Here is a 15175-nt window from a genome sequence, read left to right as displayed (position 1 = left end):
AGCTGGGTGCTCAGCTACTCAGTGCTTCATTGTAGGCCAGCGCTGTCCAAATAGAGCTTCCTACGATGATGGCAGCATTCTGTATCTGTGCTACTGGATATGGTAGCCACTAGTCCACATGTAGCTTTTGTACACTTAAAAAAATGACTACTGTAACTAAGGATCTGAATTGTTTAATTTAACGTAAATCATTTAAATGTAAATGTAAACCAGATATGGGTAGTGGTTACTGTATTAGATATTGCAGTTATAAATAAACCAAAGAGTGGTTTTGAAGATTTTTTTTGAAGTAATCTGTATAACCCTGAGATCAAGAGTCGCATACACTGGGGTGCCTGGGTGGCTCAGTCAGTTAAGTGTCCGACTTCAGCTCAGGTCACGGTCTCATGGTTTGTGGGTTCAGGCCACACATTGGGTTCTGTGCTGACAGCTCAGAGCCTGGAGCCTGCTTGGGATTCTGTGTCTCCCTCTCTCTCTGTTCTTCCCCCACTCATACACTCACTCTCTCTCTCTCTCTCAAAAATAAATGAACGTTAAAAAAAACAAAGTCACATGCACTACTTACTGAGCCAGCCCCTGAAGAGCAATTTGAATCACTGTTTATCCTCTCCACACCCGCACACCCATCCACGCCCAGAGGAATCTCTGATAATGAAGAATTTAGTTTTTAAGGATGGAAGGTCTAGTTACATAGCTAACTCAGCCTTCTAAGGAGACAAAATAACTCAAAGCCTGCCTTTTTTTTTTTTTTTTTAATTGTAGCTGTCTCATTATCGAGAGCACTTGAACATTCAGGACCCCGAGAAACGAAAAGAATTTCTTAAGACCTGCATTGGGTAAGTATGGGGGAGAAATGTTTTTAAGCATAAATCTTCTTAAATAGAGAAGCGAAGAGACTAAGGGAGTGGATAGGTAGTTGAAGGGAAAGCCTAATAGTGGGTCATATAAGCATCATTAAAGATGGTCTCATTCAGTGAAGTGATTCCAAAATTAATTCCCCAGTAGAGTTTTCACTGATGGGTAGTAAATTGAGAAAAATAAAGACAATAAAAAGAGGGTTTTTTCTACCGCTAAATTTATTTTATTTGAAGACTGCCTTTTATTCTGGAATTTTTTTTTTCCTTCCTCTCCTTCCTTTTTTTGGTGACAAAATGCATTGGAATTTTTTTATGACCTCATATATTAAAATAAAAAGTCGGCAACACTTTACCTTCCATATTATTTTCAGTGTTACTGGTCCTTGAGACCCCAAAGCACAAGAACCACTGATTCAGCCTACGTGTTTATCTAGGATGTAAGTCCCTGTAAAAACCAGCCCATATATTATTCTTCCAGTGATACGCACTCACTGCTCTTGGAAGTAGCTTATTTTATTGTTGAATAACCTTCATTATCATAAAATGCTTTGTTATCTTGGGCTGAAACTTGCTTCCCTCTATCTTTCAAGACAGGTATAGAGTCTTCCCGGTAGGCCTTACTTCAGGTTCAGTATTCATGGTTGCTTTAGTCCCTAATGGGACGTGAGTGCCTGGTTTCACATTTAGAAATTTGTCTTTGTCTGTGCAATCCTTAATTTGAACATTATCAAATACTGAGCTATGTCATAGTGGCCTCTGGTGAACCAAGAGAAAAGTTGGAATAGTGAAGGAACTGAAACCTATTGCTGTCTCTCTTTATCTCTTGGCAAAAATTGGCTGTGGCTCATGCTTCTCTGGGATAGTGTAATTGAGTTTCAGAATTCTTCCAGGAGTGAGTGGAGTATGGGACTAAGACAGCACTTTCTAAAGGAGAGATCTGTGAACTGGAAGCTTAAAATCTGGCTTCTATTCCTGGCCTTACCCCTTGACTTACCATGTATGACTTTTAGGCAAGACGCTGTTTGTCTCTTAACATTTTCACATGTAAGATGAAAGGTAGGGACCCTTGATCAAGTTTGTGTAGATCTGTGAGATCTTTATCAATCTATAAATGTACCACCATGCCTTGTAATTTAATTGTACCTTATTTCTCTGCAGTAAGAAACCACAGCACTTCACTGGGTTGTGGGTGATAGGCAGTTGGCTAAGCTCACTCACTCAGTATCTCATTTGTCACCAGCTCCCACAGTGAGAGGATTCTAATTCCTCAGCACAACCACTGATGACTACATACATCTTGTAGACTTAGAGGATCCTTCCTTCCTTTTTTTTTTTTTTTTTTTTAAAGATTTTATTTTTCTTCAAGTAATCTCTCCACCCAACATGGAGCTTGAACTCATAACCCTGAGATTAATAAGAGTCTCACGCTCTACCAGCTGAGCCAGCCAGGTGCTGATCAGGATCCCTCCTGAAGTGGCAAAACCTTAAATACAGAATCCTAGTCAAAGGTCTATTCGGTTTTCTGCTTTCTCTCTCTGCCTTTCAGGGATGGTCTAAAGGTGCATTGGGATCAGATTTGTGAAGCGCTGTGAGCCTCTTGTGCTTACAGTGGAGTTTTGGTTTAGTTGGGTTTGTTTCTTGTTTTAGTAGAAAAAGAGGCGCTAACCTTCTGGCTCTCTACCAGTTTGCCATTTTCAGCAGAAGATTCTGCACATATTCAAGACCATTACACCCTCCTGGAACGTCAGATCATTATTGAGGTTAGACTCCTTGTGTCTACGTTTTCTGCTTCAATGCCAGTGCTCAGTGTCATTCAGCATCTAGGAGACTTCTGTGCTCTGTCATATATGTCATTTCCTGTTATACTCTGTGAGAGCCTTTCATTTCCTCTTTACATGATCGCCCTTTTCCCTCCATTGTTCTCAGGCATCCTTTTCCTTCTCACTTGCTGTTAACCTGGAAGTATTTTCTCTTCCTCCTAGAACTCCCATTTCATCCTTACTTCTCCAGTCTTCCTCCATTCAACAAGGCTCTGTCATCATTTTATGGTTGTTAAACTCCCTTGGGATATCCTGGGCAGTTTCTTTTTCTCATCTTTGCCTCTTTCCTAGGATAGGAAACACAACTGCTGTAGTATTTAATGTTTTTTTCTTACCTCTACTCTGTGGACATTGTTGTTTTTTTTCACTTGTTTCACTCCACCACAGGCAAATGATCGGCATCTAGAATCAGCAGGACAGACTGAGATCTTCCGGAAGCACCCCCGCAAAGCTTCTATCCTCAACATGCCATTAGTGACCACGCTTTTCTACTCCTGCTTCTACCATTACACGGAGGCTGAGGTATAGGCAAAATGTGAAAGACCCCATACACTCGCACTGCACAAGAGGAATATACTTCGAAGCCAGTTATTTCCTTGTGCTCTTAACAATGGGTGTATATAGTTTTTGGAAGTCCACCTGGAAGCTTTCCTGGCCCTCAGAAAAGATGAGGAACAATGGATAAGGAACTTCATTGTTATTTGACTTTCTGTGCTCAGAAGGGGTGGGCTAAGTGGGAAAAAGAGGTTTGTAAGGGCTCGTGTGGCTTCCGGTGAGCTGGCATGCTAGCATAGCACATTCTGTCTCACCAGTGCTGGTCCCACAGCAGTCCCTGTTCAAAGGTCCATAATTTCAAATGGATTTGCATGGTACAGAGAAGAGCAGGGTGTTAAGTATTTGTGAGTACTCTAAAAAATTGTGTTTTTTGAAGAGATTTGAGTTTAATGGTAGTAGGTGGGAATGATCATAATGGTCACAAGATTAACATTAAAATTGGGAAATATATGTATTAATCCAGTTTCATTCAGCCAAGTTGTGGTATCCTATTAGACCTGGTGGAGTTTTTCTCTTAAATTATTTTCTGTGTTTAAATGGCTACAGAGTGAAATGTAGTAAAAAGAAAATGTTAGATTAGGTGGTATTTGAGAAAGTCAATAACACTAAAATTCCTTCTCTACTTTCATCCTAGGGGACGTTCAGCAGTCCAGTCAACCTGAAGAAGACATTTAAGGTAGATATAAACTGGTCACTGTTGGGTTAGGTAGTATCAGGGTAACTACGTGGAGTGGATATTGCTTTGTAACCCTGCACAAGAAGTCCCTTAATATTCACAGTTAAAAGTGGAAAGGACTGAGTTTGTGGGAAGCGAAGAAAGACTGCAACCGAATGGCTTACGGTGGTGCTGGGGCTTGGGAGTGAGAAAGTTCTTGATGACTTGAGAGATTTGTGCATTTTAAGGGGCAGAATCAACCCCAGGGGATATTTTTGCCTGTCTTTTCTAGAATTCTCCCTGATGCATTTCTACTTACCCTTAATTCCTCTGGTCTCTGTTTTTTAGATCCCAGATAAACAGTATGTGCTGACGGCCCTGGCCGCTCGTGCCAAGCTTCGGGCCTGGCATGATGTAGATGCCCTCTTTACCACAAAGGTGGGTGCCCTGGAATTGTGTGGTGCTTCTGGGGCCTCGGAGTTACCGTCTTGTGACCTCGTGCCTCATGGGAATCTCAAGTTCTAGTTACTGGTTTACATTTTTCCTCCAACCTTTTATTTGTCAAACTGAAGGAAAAATTGAAAGAATAGTATGATAAACACAAATAGTCTTTACTTATTTCACTAGTTTATTAACATTTTGCCATATCTACTTTCTCTTTTTTTGCTGAACCATTTAAAAGTGAATTGCAGACATCGTGACACTTTTCCCTTGAATACTTAAGCATTTATTTCATTTATAACCACAATATTATCAATTTCAGGGTATTTAATGTTAATATATTTTTAAAATTTATTTATTTTGAGAGAGGGGGAGGCAAAACGCAAGTGGGGGAGGGTCATAGAAAGAGAGGGAGAGAGAGAATTCCAAGCAGGCTCTGACAGGGGGCTTGATCACATGAACTGTGAGATCATGACCTGAGCTGAAACCAAGAGTTGTATGCTTAACTGACTGAGCCACCCAGGCCCTTAACATTAATATTATAATATCATATGTATAGTCTATATTCAAATTGGCTCTTTAAAACTTTATGTTTTTGTGTTTGCTGTCAGGATCCAATCAAGGATCTTACATTACTTTGGTTGTCTCTATTTGTTTATATTTTAAATATCCTTTTTTCTACTATAGGTTTGAGAATTTTCTGTTTCTTCCCTTTGTTAGGTGGTTCTTACTTGTTTTTTTGTTTTTAAGATTTTATTTTTAAGTAATCGTCACACCCAGGCTGGGGCTCAGACTCACAGCCCCTGAGATCAAGAGTCGCATGCTCCACCAACTGAGCCAGCCAGCCTCTCCGCTGTATATATGCATACACACACACACACACACACACACACACACACACACACACACACACTATGAGAGCATAGACAGTCAAATAACATGAAGTTCCTTATCCATTGTTCCTTATCAATTGTCTACCTGCTCCTATTTCAGTCCCTTCCTCAAGGCAGACACTTAAAAGTTTGATGGTAATTTCCCAGACTTCTCACAAATTTACAAATATATTTATATGAATATAAAAATGTGGAAGATAGAGTTTTTTTCTATCCAGATAAGTTCATACTACAAGTATTCTTAATTAAGTTGCTTGTTTCATTTAGCCATATTTCATAGACTTTTCTCTTCCTGTAGATCTAAGAACTTATTTCTTGTCTCTGACTCTTTTTCCATCCTGTTAAATTCCTTGACTTTTCTGAAAAACTCGTTTCTCTTCTCTATCTCCCACCTCCCATCCATCCACACTCCCTACCGTGTTATTCTAGTCTGACCATAAAATGAATGGTTACAAAGTGTGTTGAGTCTTTCTTGTCTAGCTACTGCTGCCTCATCTTCCCTTTTCAGAACTGGCTGGGCTACACCAAGAAGAGAGCGCCCATTGGCTTCCATCGGGTTGTAGAAATTTTGCACAAGAATAGTGCCCCTGTCCAGGTAATGGCCTCCTAAAGAGAGTTGGGTACAGGATCCTCTAGGAGACCTAACTTTTAGCCTCTTACTGGTCAGTGATGGGAGACTTGATCTGCTCTGGTCTTATCTTAAAGACAATATAGTAGCTGCAGTGGATCTTGATATAGAAAAGGTCAGGTAGGGAAGTTCTCCTCTGCCCTTTAGAAGGAATCCCAGACTACCCCTCTCTGAGGAGCATTTACTGTGTTTAGCCCATGTGGAGCACTGACATATTACTCAAATGATACAAAAGGAGAGCTCAGTGACAAAGGACATCAAGTAGCACTGAGCACAGCACCGGATCAGATCTAGAACACACCTGTTGCTGGCATGGATGTCTAATTATAGGGTAAGGCAGAGTGTGCTCTTCCTGTCTCTCCTGGGCCAGCATGGAAGTACCGCATAGAGTCCACCTCACTCCCCATTGCAGAACTAGTCTTATGGTTGATGGTGGGAATTGTAGACATCCGATATGGAACTCATGCCTTCCTCAGGATTTTTTTTGTGTAGCTTTTAGAGCTCTTTGTTTTATGAGTCTGGGAGTCATTAATCAGAAGTACCTCTTCCTATAGATATTACAAGAGTATGTTAATCTGGTGGAAGATGCGGACACAAAGTTGAACTTAGCCACCAAATTCAAGTGCCATGATGTCGTCATTGATGTGAGTCCCTAAGAAAGGAGAAGCCTGAGTTAGACCCTCAGTGGAGAGTGGGGGATTATGATCTTCTCTGTCTAGATCCTATGGTACTTCTTTCAATTTTGGCTTTAACAGACAAGATGATCTGGCAAGAGTTAGTTTGGAGACCTGTTCTCCTGTATTATTTTCCCAGCCCTTTGACCTCTCTTTTTTTATAAATTTGTTGCATTCAGAGAATTCATAGAACTGAATCCAGCCACATGAGCTCTTCAGTAAGAAATTCTGTAGGTGCCTGACCCCACTGTCCTCCCACTGTAGCCTCTCAGTCTCTCCTTGAACCTTGCCCCAGTGTTGGGAGTGGCAGGAAGAAAAAGACCCTTGTAGAGAAGGCTCATTGGAAGTTTTATTGCTGTGTGTTGGTACAGACTTGCCGGGACCTGAAGGATCGTCAGCAGTTGCTAGCATACAGGAGTAAAGTGGATAAAGGATCTGCAGAGGAGGAGAAGATTGATGCCATTCTGAATAGCTCGGTAAGCAGCAACAGTTTACCCCTGCAAGCAGTCTCAGGAGATGATCCCCAAAGTAGCATCAAGTATATATTCCCAAGGCCAAGATGGGGTCACAGTTAGCTGAGCATCATAGATATAAGAGTCTGTGAGCCTAAGGGTCTGAAGCGCTGCTTCGAAAGGCAGAAATTACTCCTGAGATGTGGGATGATCCAGGGGTAATCTGGGGACCTTGGGCTGAGATTTCACATAGTACCTTGATAATCGTTAAACACATCAGGTAGGAGGTATACGTCCAGGGACCATGGGAATGACTGCTGCAGACGCAGAATATCCAGATGGTAGTTTTCTGGGGCCAGGTATGATCTACTGGTTGGAAGTAAGTGGCTAAAACAACTTTTAGCTATTTGGGCAACACAACTGATTCATCTCTCATAGCATGAAATTACTGAGCTTTTTGTTCACATAGAGCTTAGCTCCCTGTTAGATATTTGGGAACCTACCATGGAGTCATCTAAAGCTAGTGAATCTTGGTCCTGAGGAGGGCAGAGCCAGAATAAATGCCCTAAATCAGGCTTGTAAGATACAGAATGGGTATTTAATTCCTCTCTGAATAAGCAAACTCCCCTACATACTAGAAAAACATTTTTCAACTTCCCCCTCCATTCTCCTTATTCTTACTTTACCTAGCTGTGAGCCTTGTTTTATTGTATTCCCCTGCCTGTCTGTAGGGGTCAGTGGAAACTGATCATTGTTTGTTCTTTTCCACAGCAAATTCGTTGGAAGAATTAAGTGGCATTAGCTACCCTGAAACCTGCCTCATTTCTTCCTTTCCTGCCTATAGTAGAGAGTGCTCTTTGTTGGGAGAATTACAGTATCACATCGCTTTGGACCCATCATCAACAGGCAATGCCTGCTACTCTTAGGACAGAAACCAGCGTCTGGGCACAGACAGCTTCAGACTGATCTTCTGTCCAAGAATCATCATCTAAGGGCCAAGATCTAAAGCTCTGACTCATGAGAAAGATTCTCTCCACCTGGTGCTCAAGTGAAGGTGGGAATAATTTCTAGATTGGGCCCATATTGGGCAAGATCTCTCTTGGTCTGGGAAAATGACTGCTCTAGAAAAGAAGTCTCCTAGACTAAGAGGTCAGGGATCATAGGATGGCCACTCCATCCCTCTCAGCTAATTATGACCCTGGACTTGGTGCTGGACATTGGGAGTTCTGCTCTGAATGGAGTCGGAATAGAACCGAAATGGCTCTCTCTCAAGGGACCTCAGGAAGGGGTGCCAGTATAGCCAGGAGCTGTTGGAGGTGCCCTCACACCAGACTGCACAGAGTCCTCCACATAATGACAGAGAGTGCCCAGACGTCGTGTTTCTTCAGCCAGTGTCCTTCTGCTGCCCCAGTTCTAGCCTCTGTTCGAGACTTGTGGTTCCTCTTTCACCTGCACACCAAGATGGCCTTGTGTAGGAGATAAGGACATCCCTGTTATCTTTTCCTCTACTTCTCCCACCCCAGACCCATAACTTTATATGGAGCTCAGATTCAGCAGTGCTAGAGAGCTCTTCCTTTATGCACAAATCTCATTATTTCACTAGGCGCTTTCAGAAGGTCCACCAGGGCTAAACTCAGCAGCATTTCAGACGGTTAGGATATTAATTAAGATGGAGGTTTTAGTTTCATGCTTGGTTTTCAAGAGGGTATTCTGGAGTGCTAGCCTCCTGCTCTGTACCAATAGAAGCCTCTCTTCTCTATAACTGAATTGGGTTTCCCCGACATGCCTAGACTCCTAATAAAGCTATTTCTTCCTTGGTGCCTTCTCTTTTCCCTCCCAAATGTTTTGTACAGAACAATGAAATAATTGCCTTGTCTCTTGGGACCACTACAAACCTGCCTCAGTGACCGCATTCAGTAGTCTGTCAACACACGTCAGGTCATGGAGTAACGGTGCTTATGGCAAAGTACAGCCATGTGGTTAACAGACAGCACTGTACCTGGAGACAAAAGACCTGGCCTCTTGTCCCAGCTCTGCTGCTGACAAGCTGTGTGATGTTGGGTGAATCCCTTTCTCTCTGGACTCACTATCTTAACCTGTCATAGGGGGGCATGTTTCTCTTGGAACTTGTAGAAGTCTATGGTCCTGTGACTGTGTGGAGCAGGTGAAGGGGTAGAAAGAAGAGATGTTGTATAGAGGCACAGAGCATGCTTAAATGCATGTGGTTCTCAACTGGGAGAATTTGGGCCCCAGGAGACTGTCCAAATCTGGAGAAGCTTTGTTGCCACAACTGGTGAATGCTACTGGCATCAAGTGGGTAGAAGCAAGGGATGCTGCTAAATATCCTACCATGTAGGACAGCCCCCGCCAACGAAGAATTATCTTGCCCAGAATGTCAGTAATGCAAATGCTGACAAACCCTGCTTTCCGGGGATTAGACTCTATCTCTTGCTCCTCCACTTTGCGATCCCCTTTGCAATTCCAGGTAACCTCATAGTTCCTTCCCTAACCATCCGTCTTGCTGTTCAAGAAACAGGATTTGCTAAATTGTGCTCAAGTTATTTGCCAATAACAAACCACATTAACCTTATTAACTAGTATATCAGGGTTCATTTAGAGAAGCAGAATGTCTAGGAGTATATAGTCTGTCTATATGTGGGCTTCATTACAGGGATCTGACTTTACTCAAGTATGGCCATTGGTTAAACAGGCTATGGAAGGTTGTCTTCGTATCTGGTGGTAGAGGTGGACGTCCATAGGACAGGCATCGGGGAAGGGAAGATGAATAAAATGTGAGGGAAAGCAAGGACAACATGGAGGCCATGAGGCTGGACAGGAACCCGTGTCAGCTGTCACCGCCTCCAATGTTGAGGATGTGGGTGTCCTGCAGGCAAAACTAGTTGGTGGTCTTTGTCACGAAACTGAACACAAACCTGGCCCAGGAGTGTGAGAAGCTGTAAGAGGATCCAGGGGAAAGTGTAGTGATCATGGGTCCAGCTGCTGCTCCGCATCAACACCATCGCCAGCAAAGTACCTGCCCAGACCTTATAAGCAAGCAACACAAACTGGCTGCTGCTTCAGCCTTCCAGATCCTGTGCAAAAGTCTTGTGGCACACCCTAACTGGAAACATTCAGGGAAGGGAATTCTGGGAAATGTAGCTCAGCTTCGCCAACTTGACATGTTACTAAGCCACAACCACTGGATCCACATTTTTGAGGATGTATTAGTGAAGGATGGGCCTAGAATCCACGCCTGTACAGGTTAACCAGTGCTGAGTGGGGAGGTTTTGAACTTGTCTTTCCTTTGGAACAATAAATATCACTTGCAACATTAGGATGACCTACTCGCTGTTTTGATCAAAGGAAGTATTTCTCAGACTTGACGAGAATTTCCATACTCTTCGCTTCAAGTGCTGAGATTGTGAGTGACATAGGAGCCCTTCTATGCAAAGGATTAGAGAAGCCAGCCACGAGAGGTCACATATTGTATGGCTCTAATCACATGAAATAGCGAAAAAAGGTAAATCCACAGAGACAAAAAGATTTGCGGTGCCAGGGGCTGAGGAGGGTGGCGAGCAAGTGGGGCGTAACTGCTTAATGGGTACAGGGTTTCCTTTCACTGGGAGGATAAAAATGTTTTAGAACTAGAGGTTCCAGAGCATGTACAACACTGCAAATGTACTGAATTGTTCACTTCCAAATGGCTGTGTTATGTGAGTTTTACTTCAATTTCTTTTAATTTAAAAAGTAGATTAGAAGGGTGCCTGGCTGGCTCAGTCCATGCAGCATGAGACTTTTGATCATGAGTTCGAGTCCCACGTTGGGTATAGAGATTACTTTTTAAAAAATGGATTAGAGATTTGAATAGTTTTGATTTCTGGTCTCAATTTTGCCATTGCTATAAAATAGAGTTCTGAATATCATTGATTGTTTTCCCACCGTTACTGAAGTATAATTGACAAATAAAAATTGTATATGTTCAAGGTATACAGCATGATGATTTGCTATATATTGTGAAATGATTACCACAGTCCAATTAATTAACACATCTGTCATATAGTTCCCTTTTGTGTGTGTGGTGAGAACATTTAAGATCTATTCTTAGCAAATTTCAAGTATATAATCTAGTATAATTAACTATAGTCACTATGGGGTACATTATATCCCAAGAATTTACTTGTCTTATTCTTCAGTATCTTGAATATAAAAAGAAAAGGTATGAAAAATAACACCTTGAGTAGTGCTGGGATCTGTATGATATTCCAGTCTGGGAAAAATCTAGATGCCCAGAACCTTCTGTTAGGAAAGGGAGGATCCCATACTGCCCTGGTGTAGTGCTCCTAGGAGTAGCAAAAAGAATTCCTGCCCTCATGACGCAAGTCTAGAAAACCTCTGGGTGGGGCTGGCCCCTTTAAGGCTCAGAGACTGAAGTAATCTGGTAGCTAAGGAGTCATAATGACAACTTTCTTGGGTAATTCTCCCTAGAAATGTAGTTCTTACTCTCCACGACCCGAAGTACCTAGGAGTAAAGCCACCTTCTCCTCATTTTGGTTGGTGAGAGATATATGTAAGTGGGCTTACATATCTCTGGCTTCATTTTCTAAAACTCTAGATGTCCTTGGCCTAGAAAAGAGACCATGTTAAATTTGGGCCCTTTCCTATCCTGTGGGGAACACAGAGTTGAGTGAAAGGGAAGAATTCCTTTGAAGTGGTGTGTACATGTTCAGTCCTATTTCTAAAATCTTGGAGGGAATAGAAGGGACAAGGCCCTGGCCCACAACCACCTGTGAAACCCACTGCTAAAGTAAGTGCATCTGCTGAAAAACGTGGCTGTAGCCTATGGAGATGACCATCACTTTGGATTTTTGTTCAGGTTTTTCATGAATCCAGATATTCCTGATCTGTGAGCAGTCAGAGCTTAGGAATCCTCCAGGACTCACACTGCAAGTACAGAATCTGAGAGGAGAGAGGTGCTGAAGCCCACCATCACAGGAGCTTGTGACTGGGACACACACCCTCCTGTGTAGATTCCCTTGTCTTCTAAGAGAGGGAGCCAAACTGATTGGTATCTATCACTGCAGGAGGTGGTGGCTTGGAAATGGACTTGCTTGAGGACCTTGAATCCCTGCAGTTTGAGTATGGGATTCAAGAGGAAGACTGCAGCTGGCTGTATTTGCAGGGCCGTTCTCGAGGGCTGGTGATCAAGGCCTGTGCCCATGCAACTTTCTTCTGCAAGCTACTCTGTAATTTGAGGTAAGCTAGGTCTCCGAGGTAAGGCAGAGGGAGAAGAATCCCACTGCAGAGAATCCAAATGACTTAAACTTTTTATATTGGAGGATAGATTTGGCAGGGGGAGTGTCTTCCTACCTTTTCCAACCCACAGTCAATCACTCCTGGTCTGAAAGCACCAGGAAATGCATACCAGAATCCCTTGGCTGTGGTTACATAACAAAGCGTGGCTTGTGATTACCTTTTGGTGGGTAGATTGATTAAATGATCAGTTCATTCATTCAGCCATTCATCCCTCATTGGGACCACCAACTTGGCTTCTACAGCTACCATATCTAGCTATTCTCTGGCTATTGGCCGAAAATTTTGGGGCTAAGCTAATAGTGGAATTCTCCCTAACAGGAAAACCACCTGAAATTTTGGGGGTCCTTTTGGCCAGGTGACTTACATGAATACAGTATTCCAGGAATACTCTCAGTCTAGTCCTGACCTCTCGTGTCTTTGTACAATGTGGCTTCAGACACTTAAACAAGAAGTGTGTGAGAGCAAGGTACTTAAGACCAGACTCCTGGATTCTATAACTCTAGGTTACTCCTAAACATTGGTAGCTCCCCTGCCACCAGACTACTTTTCTCTGAAATTAGATCAACTCCTAGATGGTGGGACCAGATCTAAATTGAGCATGTTACAGATACAGCAGATACTCAAAGAGGCAGTCTACTTAATGAGTTTGCTGATTGGTTGACTGATAAGAAAACATAAACCTTTTGGTTGCATCCCAGATGAGTGGTGAGAAATCAAAATATGAAACTTCCGGAGGCATTTTATATTTGGGAGGATTGGACACAGAGGAAATGCTTTCCTTTCAACTTAGAAAACTTAAATAGAATGTGGCTTGTGATGTATATATGGAAACTCCAGAGCTTAAGACCAATTTTTACAGAAATATAGAACAAATATAAGATAGTATAACAACAGAAAACAATGCCTTATATATTCAGAGGTTAGACTTTGTTCACCTTGGGCCAAGGAAACACATCCAGAACCAGTAAGTGAGCCTCTGGAAAGAGTGGCCTAAAACGCTTGATCCTGTTTCTCAGGTCTGTTTTCCCTTATACACCACTTTTATAAATCATGTTTGAAAAAAGCTAAGTTATCTGGTTACCCAGATCTATGCAAAAGTGAAATAGCAAACTAGAAAGAGTAGGCGTAGGGTGAGAAAAGGTATGCTTATCATGATGTCAATGAAAATTGACAGCTGTCTGCATAGGAAACAGTGAAGGAACTGGCCCACAGTGTTCCAGGATGATGTATAAACAGTTGGCTGTTCACAATGATAGTCCTGAGTCAAAAAGTTCAATATTCAGATCTTGTGTTTAAGGCAGGGAAATGCACAGTGCATGTAACAACAACAACAACAACAACAACAACAACAACAACAAATGTTCATTTAAAAATGTTTTAGGGCACCTGGGTGGCTCAGTCAGCTAAGTGTCCGACCTCAGCTCAGGTCACGATCTCGCAGGGTTCGAGCCCCGCGTCGGGCTCTGTGCTGACAGCTCAGAGCCTGGAGCCTGTTTTGGATTCTGTGTCTCCCTCTCTCTCTGACCCTCCCCCGTTCACACTCTGTCTCTCTCTCTCCCCAAAATAAATAAACGTAAAAAAAAATTAAAAATAAATAAATAAATAAATAAATAAAAATGTTTTAAAGAAGTTTCGGTCCCTTGAAAGGGGTATGCTTTTCTTTCTGGAAAATTCACTCAGGAGAAACATTTCATTCCCTAGCGATACTGGACAAGTGGCACTTGATTGGAATGCCTTATCTCTGGAGTACTAAAGGTGCCACCAGGCTGCCATATGAGAAAGTTAAAGCAGAGAACACCAGAGGTTGACAGTTAAGAGCTACAGGCATATATTCATTTATGTGTCTGTGTGTTCCTTCTCCAGAGAATCATTACGTGAGAAGCACACTTCCAGGTGTCTCTTGACTGGATTGCTTGCTGACACTCCTGATGATGATGATGATGATGAGTTAAAGGTGGGCATCATTGGAGGTGGCCACCTTGGGAAGCAGCTGGCTTGTGCACTGCTTCAGCTTGTCCCCATCCCTGCTGAGAACCTGAGGATTTCCACTCGCAGGCCAGAGGCCCTGGGTGAGGAGCAGTGTGTGGTAGCTCTTTAGGTGTTGATGAGGCCATTTTGAAGAGGTTCCTTGAAGGAGGAACCCATGCACGCAACACGCTGAGTTCTCTGCTTGCTAGCCCTGAGAAAAGCTAGGAAGGTGTGGTGTGTGTGTGTGTGTGTGTGTGTGTGTGTGTGTGTGTGTGTGTGTGTGTTTTAAAGGTTCTATTTTTAACTAACTTCTGCACCCAATGTGGGACTTGAACTCACAATCCTGAGATCAAGAGTCTCAAGCTCCACCAACTGACCCAGCCAGGGGCCCATAGAAAGATGGGTTTTAACTTGTTCCTTAAAACAACTTTCTTCTCATGCTTCTGTTTCTCTTCAGATCAAATAAATCTTTTGTTTTTTACTGGAAGAAAAAAAAAAGAGGAAAACTTTCTTCTCCCTGTAAATGTTTTATATCCATCTCTCCTCCCTGTGCCCTTGGTGATAAAATAGCTTTCTGAGTCTTTGATACAGAAAAGTTTTCTAAAGAGAGTTCAAATCTTCTCATTGGACCAGTTAGATTCTGGTGGGTATTAAACAGTTCCAAACATTTGGCCTTGTGTTTTTAAAAATAAAAATTACTAAATTTTTAAAAATGTTTTATAATAATTTTACTTACTAGTCTATGATGATAGAGGTCAGAAGAGTGGTTGCTTCTGGGGAGACTGACAGAGGAGGGACCCAAAGGAACTTTTTGGGGAGATGAAAATGTTCAATATCTTGAGAAAGGTATGAGTTACATGGGTGTATGCATTTGTCAAAAATGATAAGACTAGATACTTCAGCTCTGTGTGTGCCCTTT

The 15175-nt window shown here is 42.4% G+C and overlaps 2 protein-coding genes across 3 annotated transcripts in view; both read left to right on the top strand.

Annotated features, from left to right (window-relative positions):
* The window catches only part of VIPAS39 (VPS33B interacting protein, apical-basolateral polarity regulator, spe-39 homolog), a 24148-nt gene extending 15352 nt beyond the window's left edge, over positions 1-8796 (top strand). Inside the window, exons 12-20 of the mRNA XM_060620402.3 lie at positions 763-836; positions 2542-2617; positions 3065-3199; positions 3867-3908; positions 4236-4325; positions 5730-5816; positions 6404-6493; positions 6895-6999; positions 7747-8796. Of these exons, the coding sequence (XP_060476385.1) occupies positions 763-836; positions 2542-2617; positions 3065-3199; positions 3867-3908; positions 4236-4325; positions 5730-5816; positions 6404-6493; positions 6895-6999; positions 7747-7767 (720 nt within the window). The 3' untranslated portion in view covers positions 7768-8796. The remainder of the gene's footprint in view (positions 1-762; positions 837-2541; positions 2618-3064; positions 3200-3866; positions 3909-4235; positions 4326-5729; positions 5817-6403; positions 6494-6894; positions 7000-7746) is intronic.
* NOXRED1 (NADP dependent oxidoreductase domain containing 1) overlaps positions 7927-15175 on the top strand; it is a 20635-nt gene continuing 13386 nt past the window's right edge. For both annotated transcript variants that reach the window (XM_060620403.2, XM_060620406.3), the window contains exons 1-3: positions 7927-8029; positions 12057-12228; positions 14152-14357. In XM_060620403.2, coding sequence (XP_060476386.2) covers positions 7993-8029; positions 12057-12228; positions 14152-14357 — 415 coding nt within the window. In that variant the 5' untranslated portion in view covers positions 7927-7992. The remainder of the gene's footprint in view (positions 8030-12056; positions 12229-14151; positions 14358-15175) is intronic.

Source organism: Panthera onca, chromosome B3, assembly GCF_046562875.1.
Source record: "Panthera onca isolate mPanOnc1 chromosome B3, mPanOnc1 haplotype 2, whole genome shotgun sequence".
NCBI classification, from domain to species: Eukaryota; Metazoa; Chordata; class Mammalia; order Carnivora; family Felidae; genus Panthera; species Panthera onca.
The sequence above is the reverse complement of the archived record's forward strand: the minus strand, read 5'-3'. Positions and strand labels throughout refer to the sequence as shown.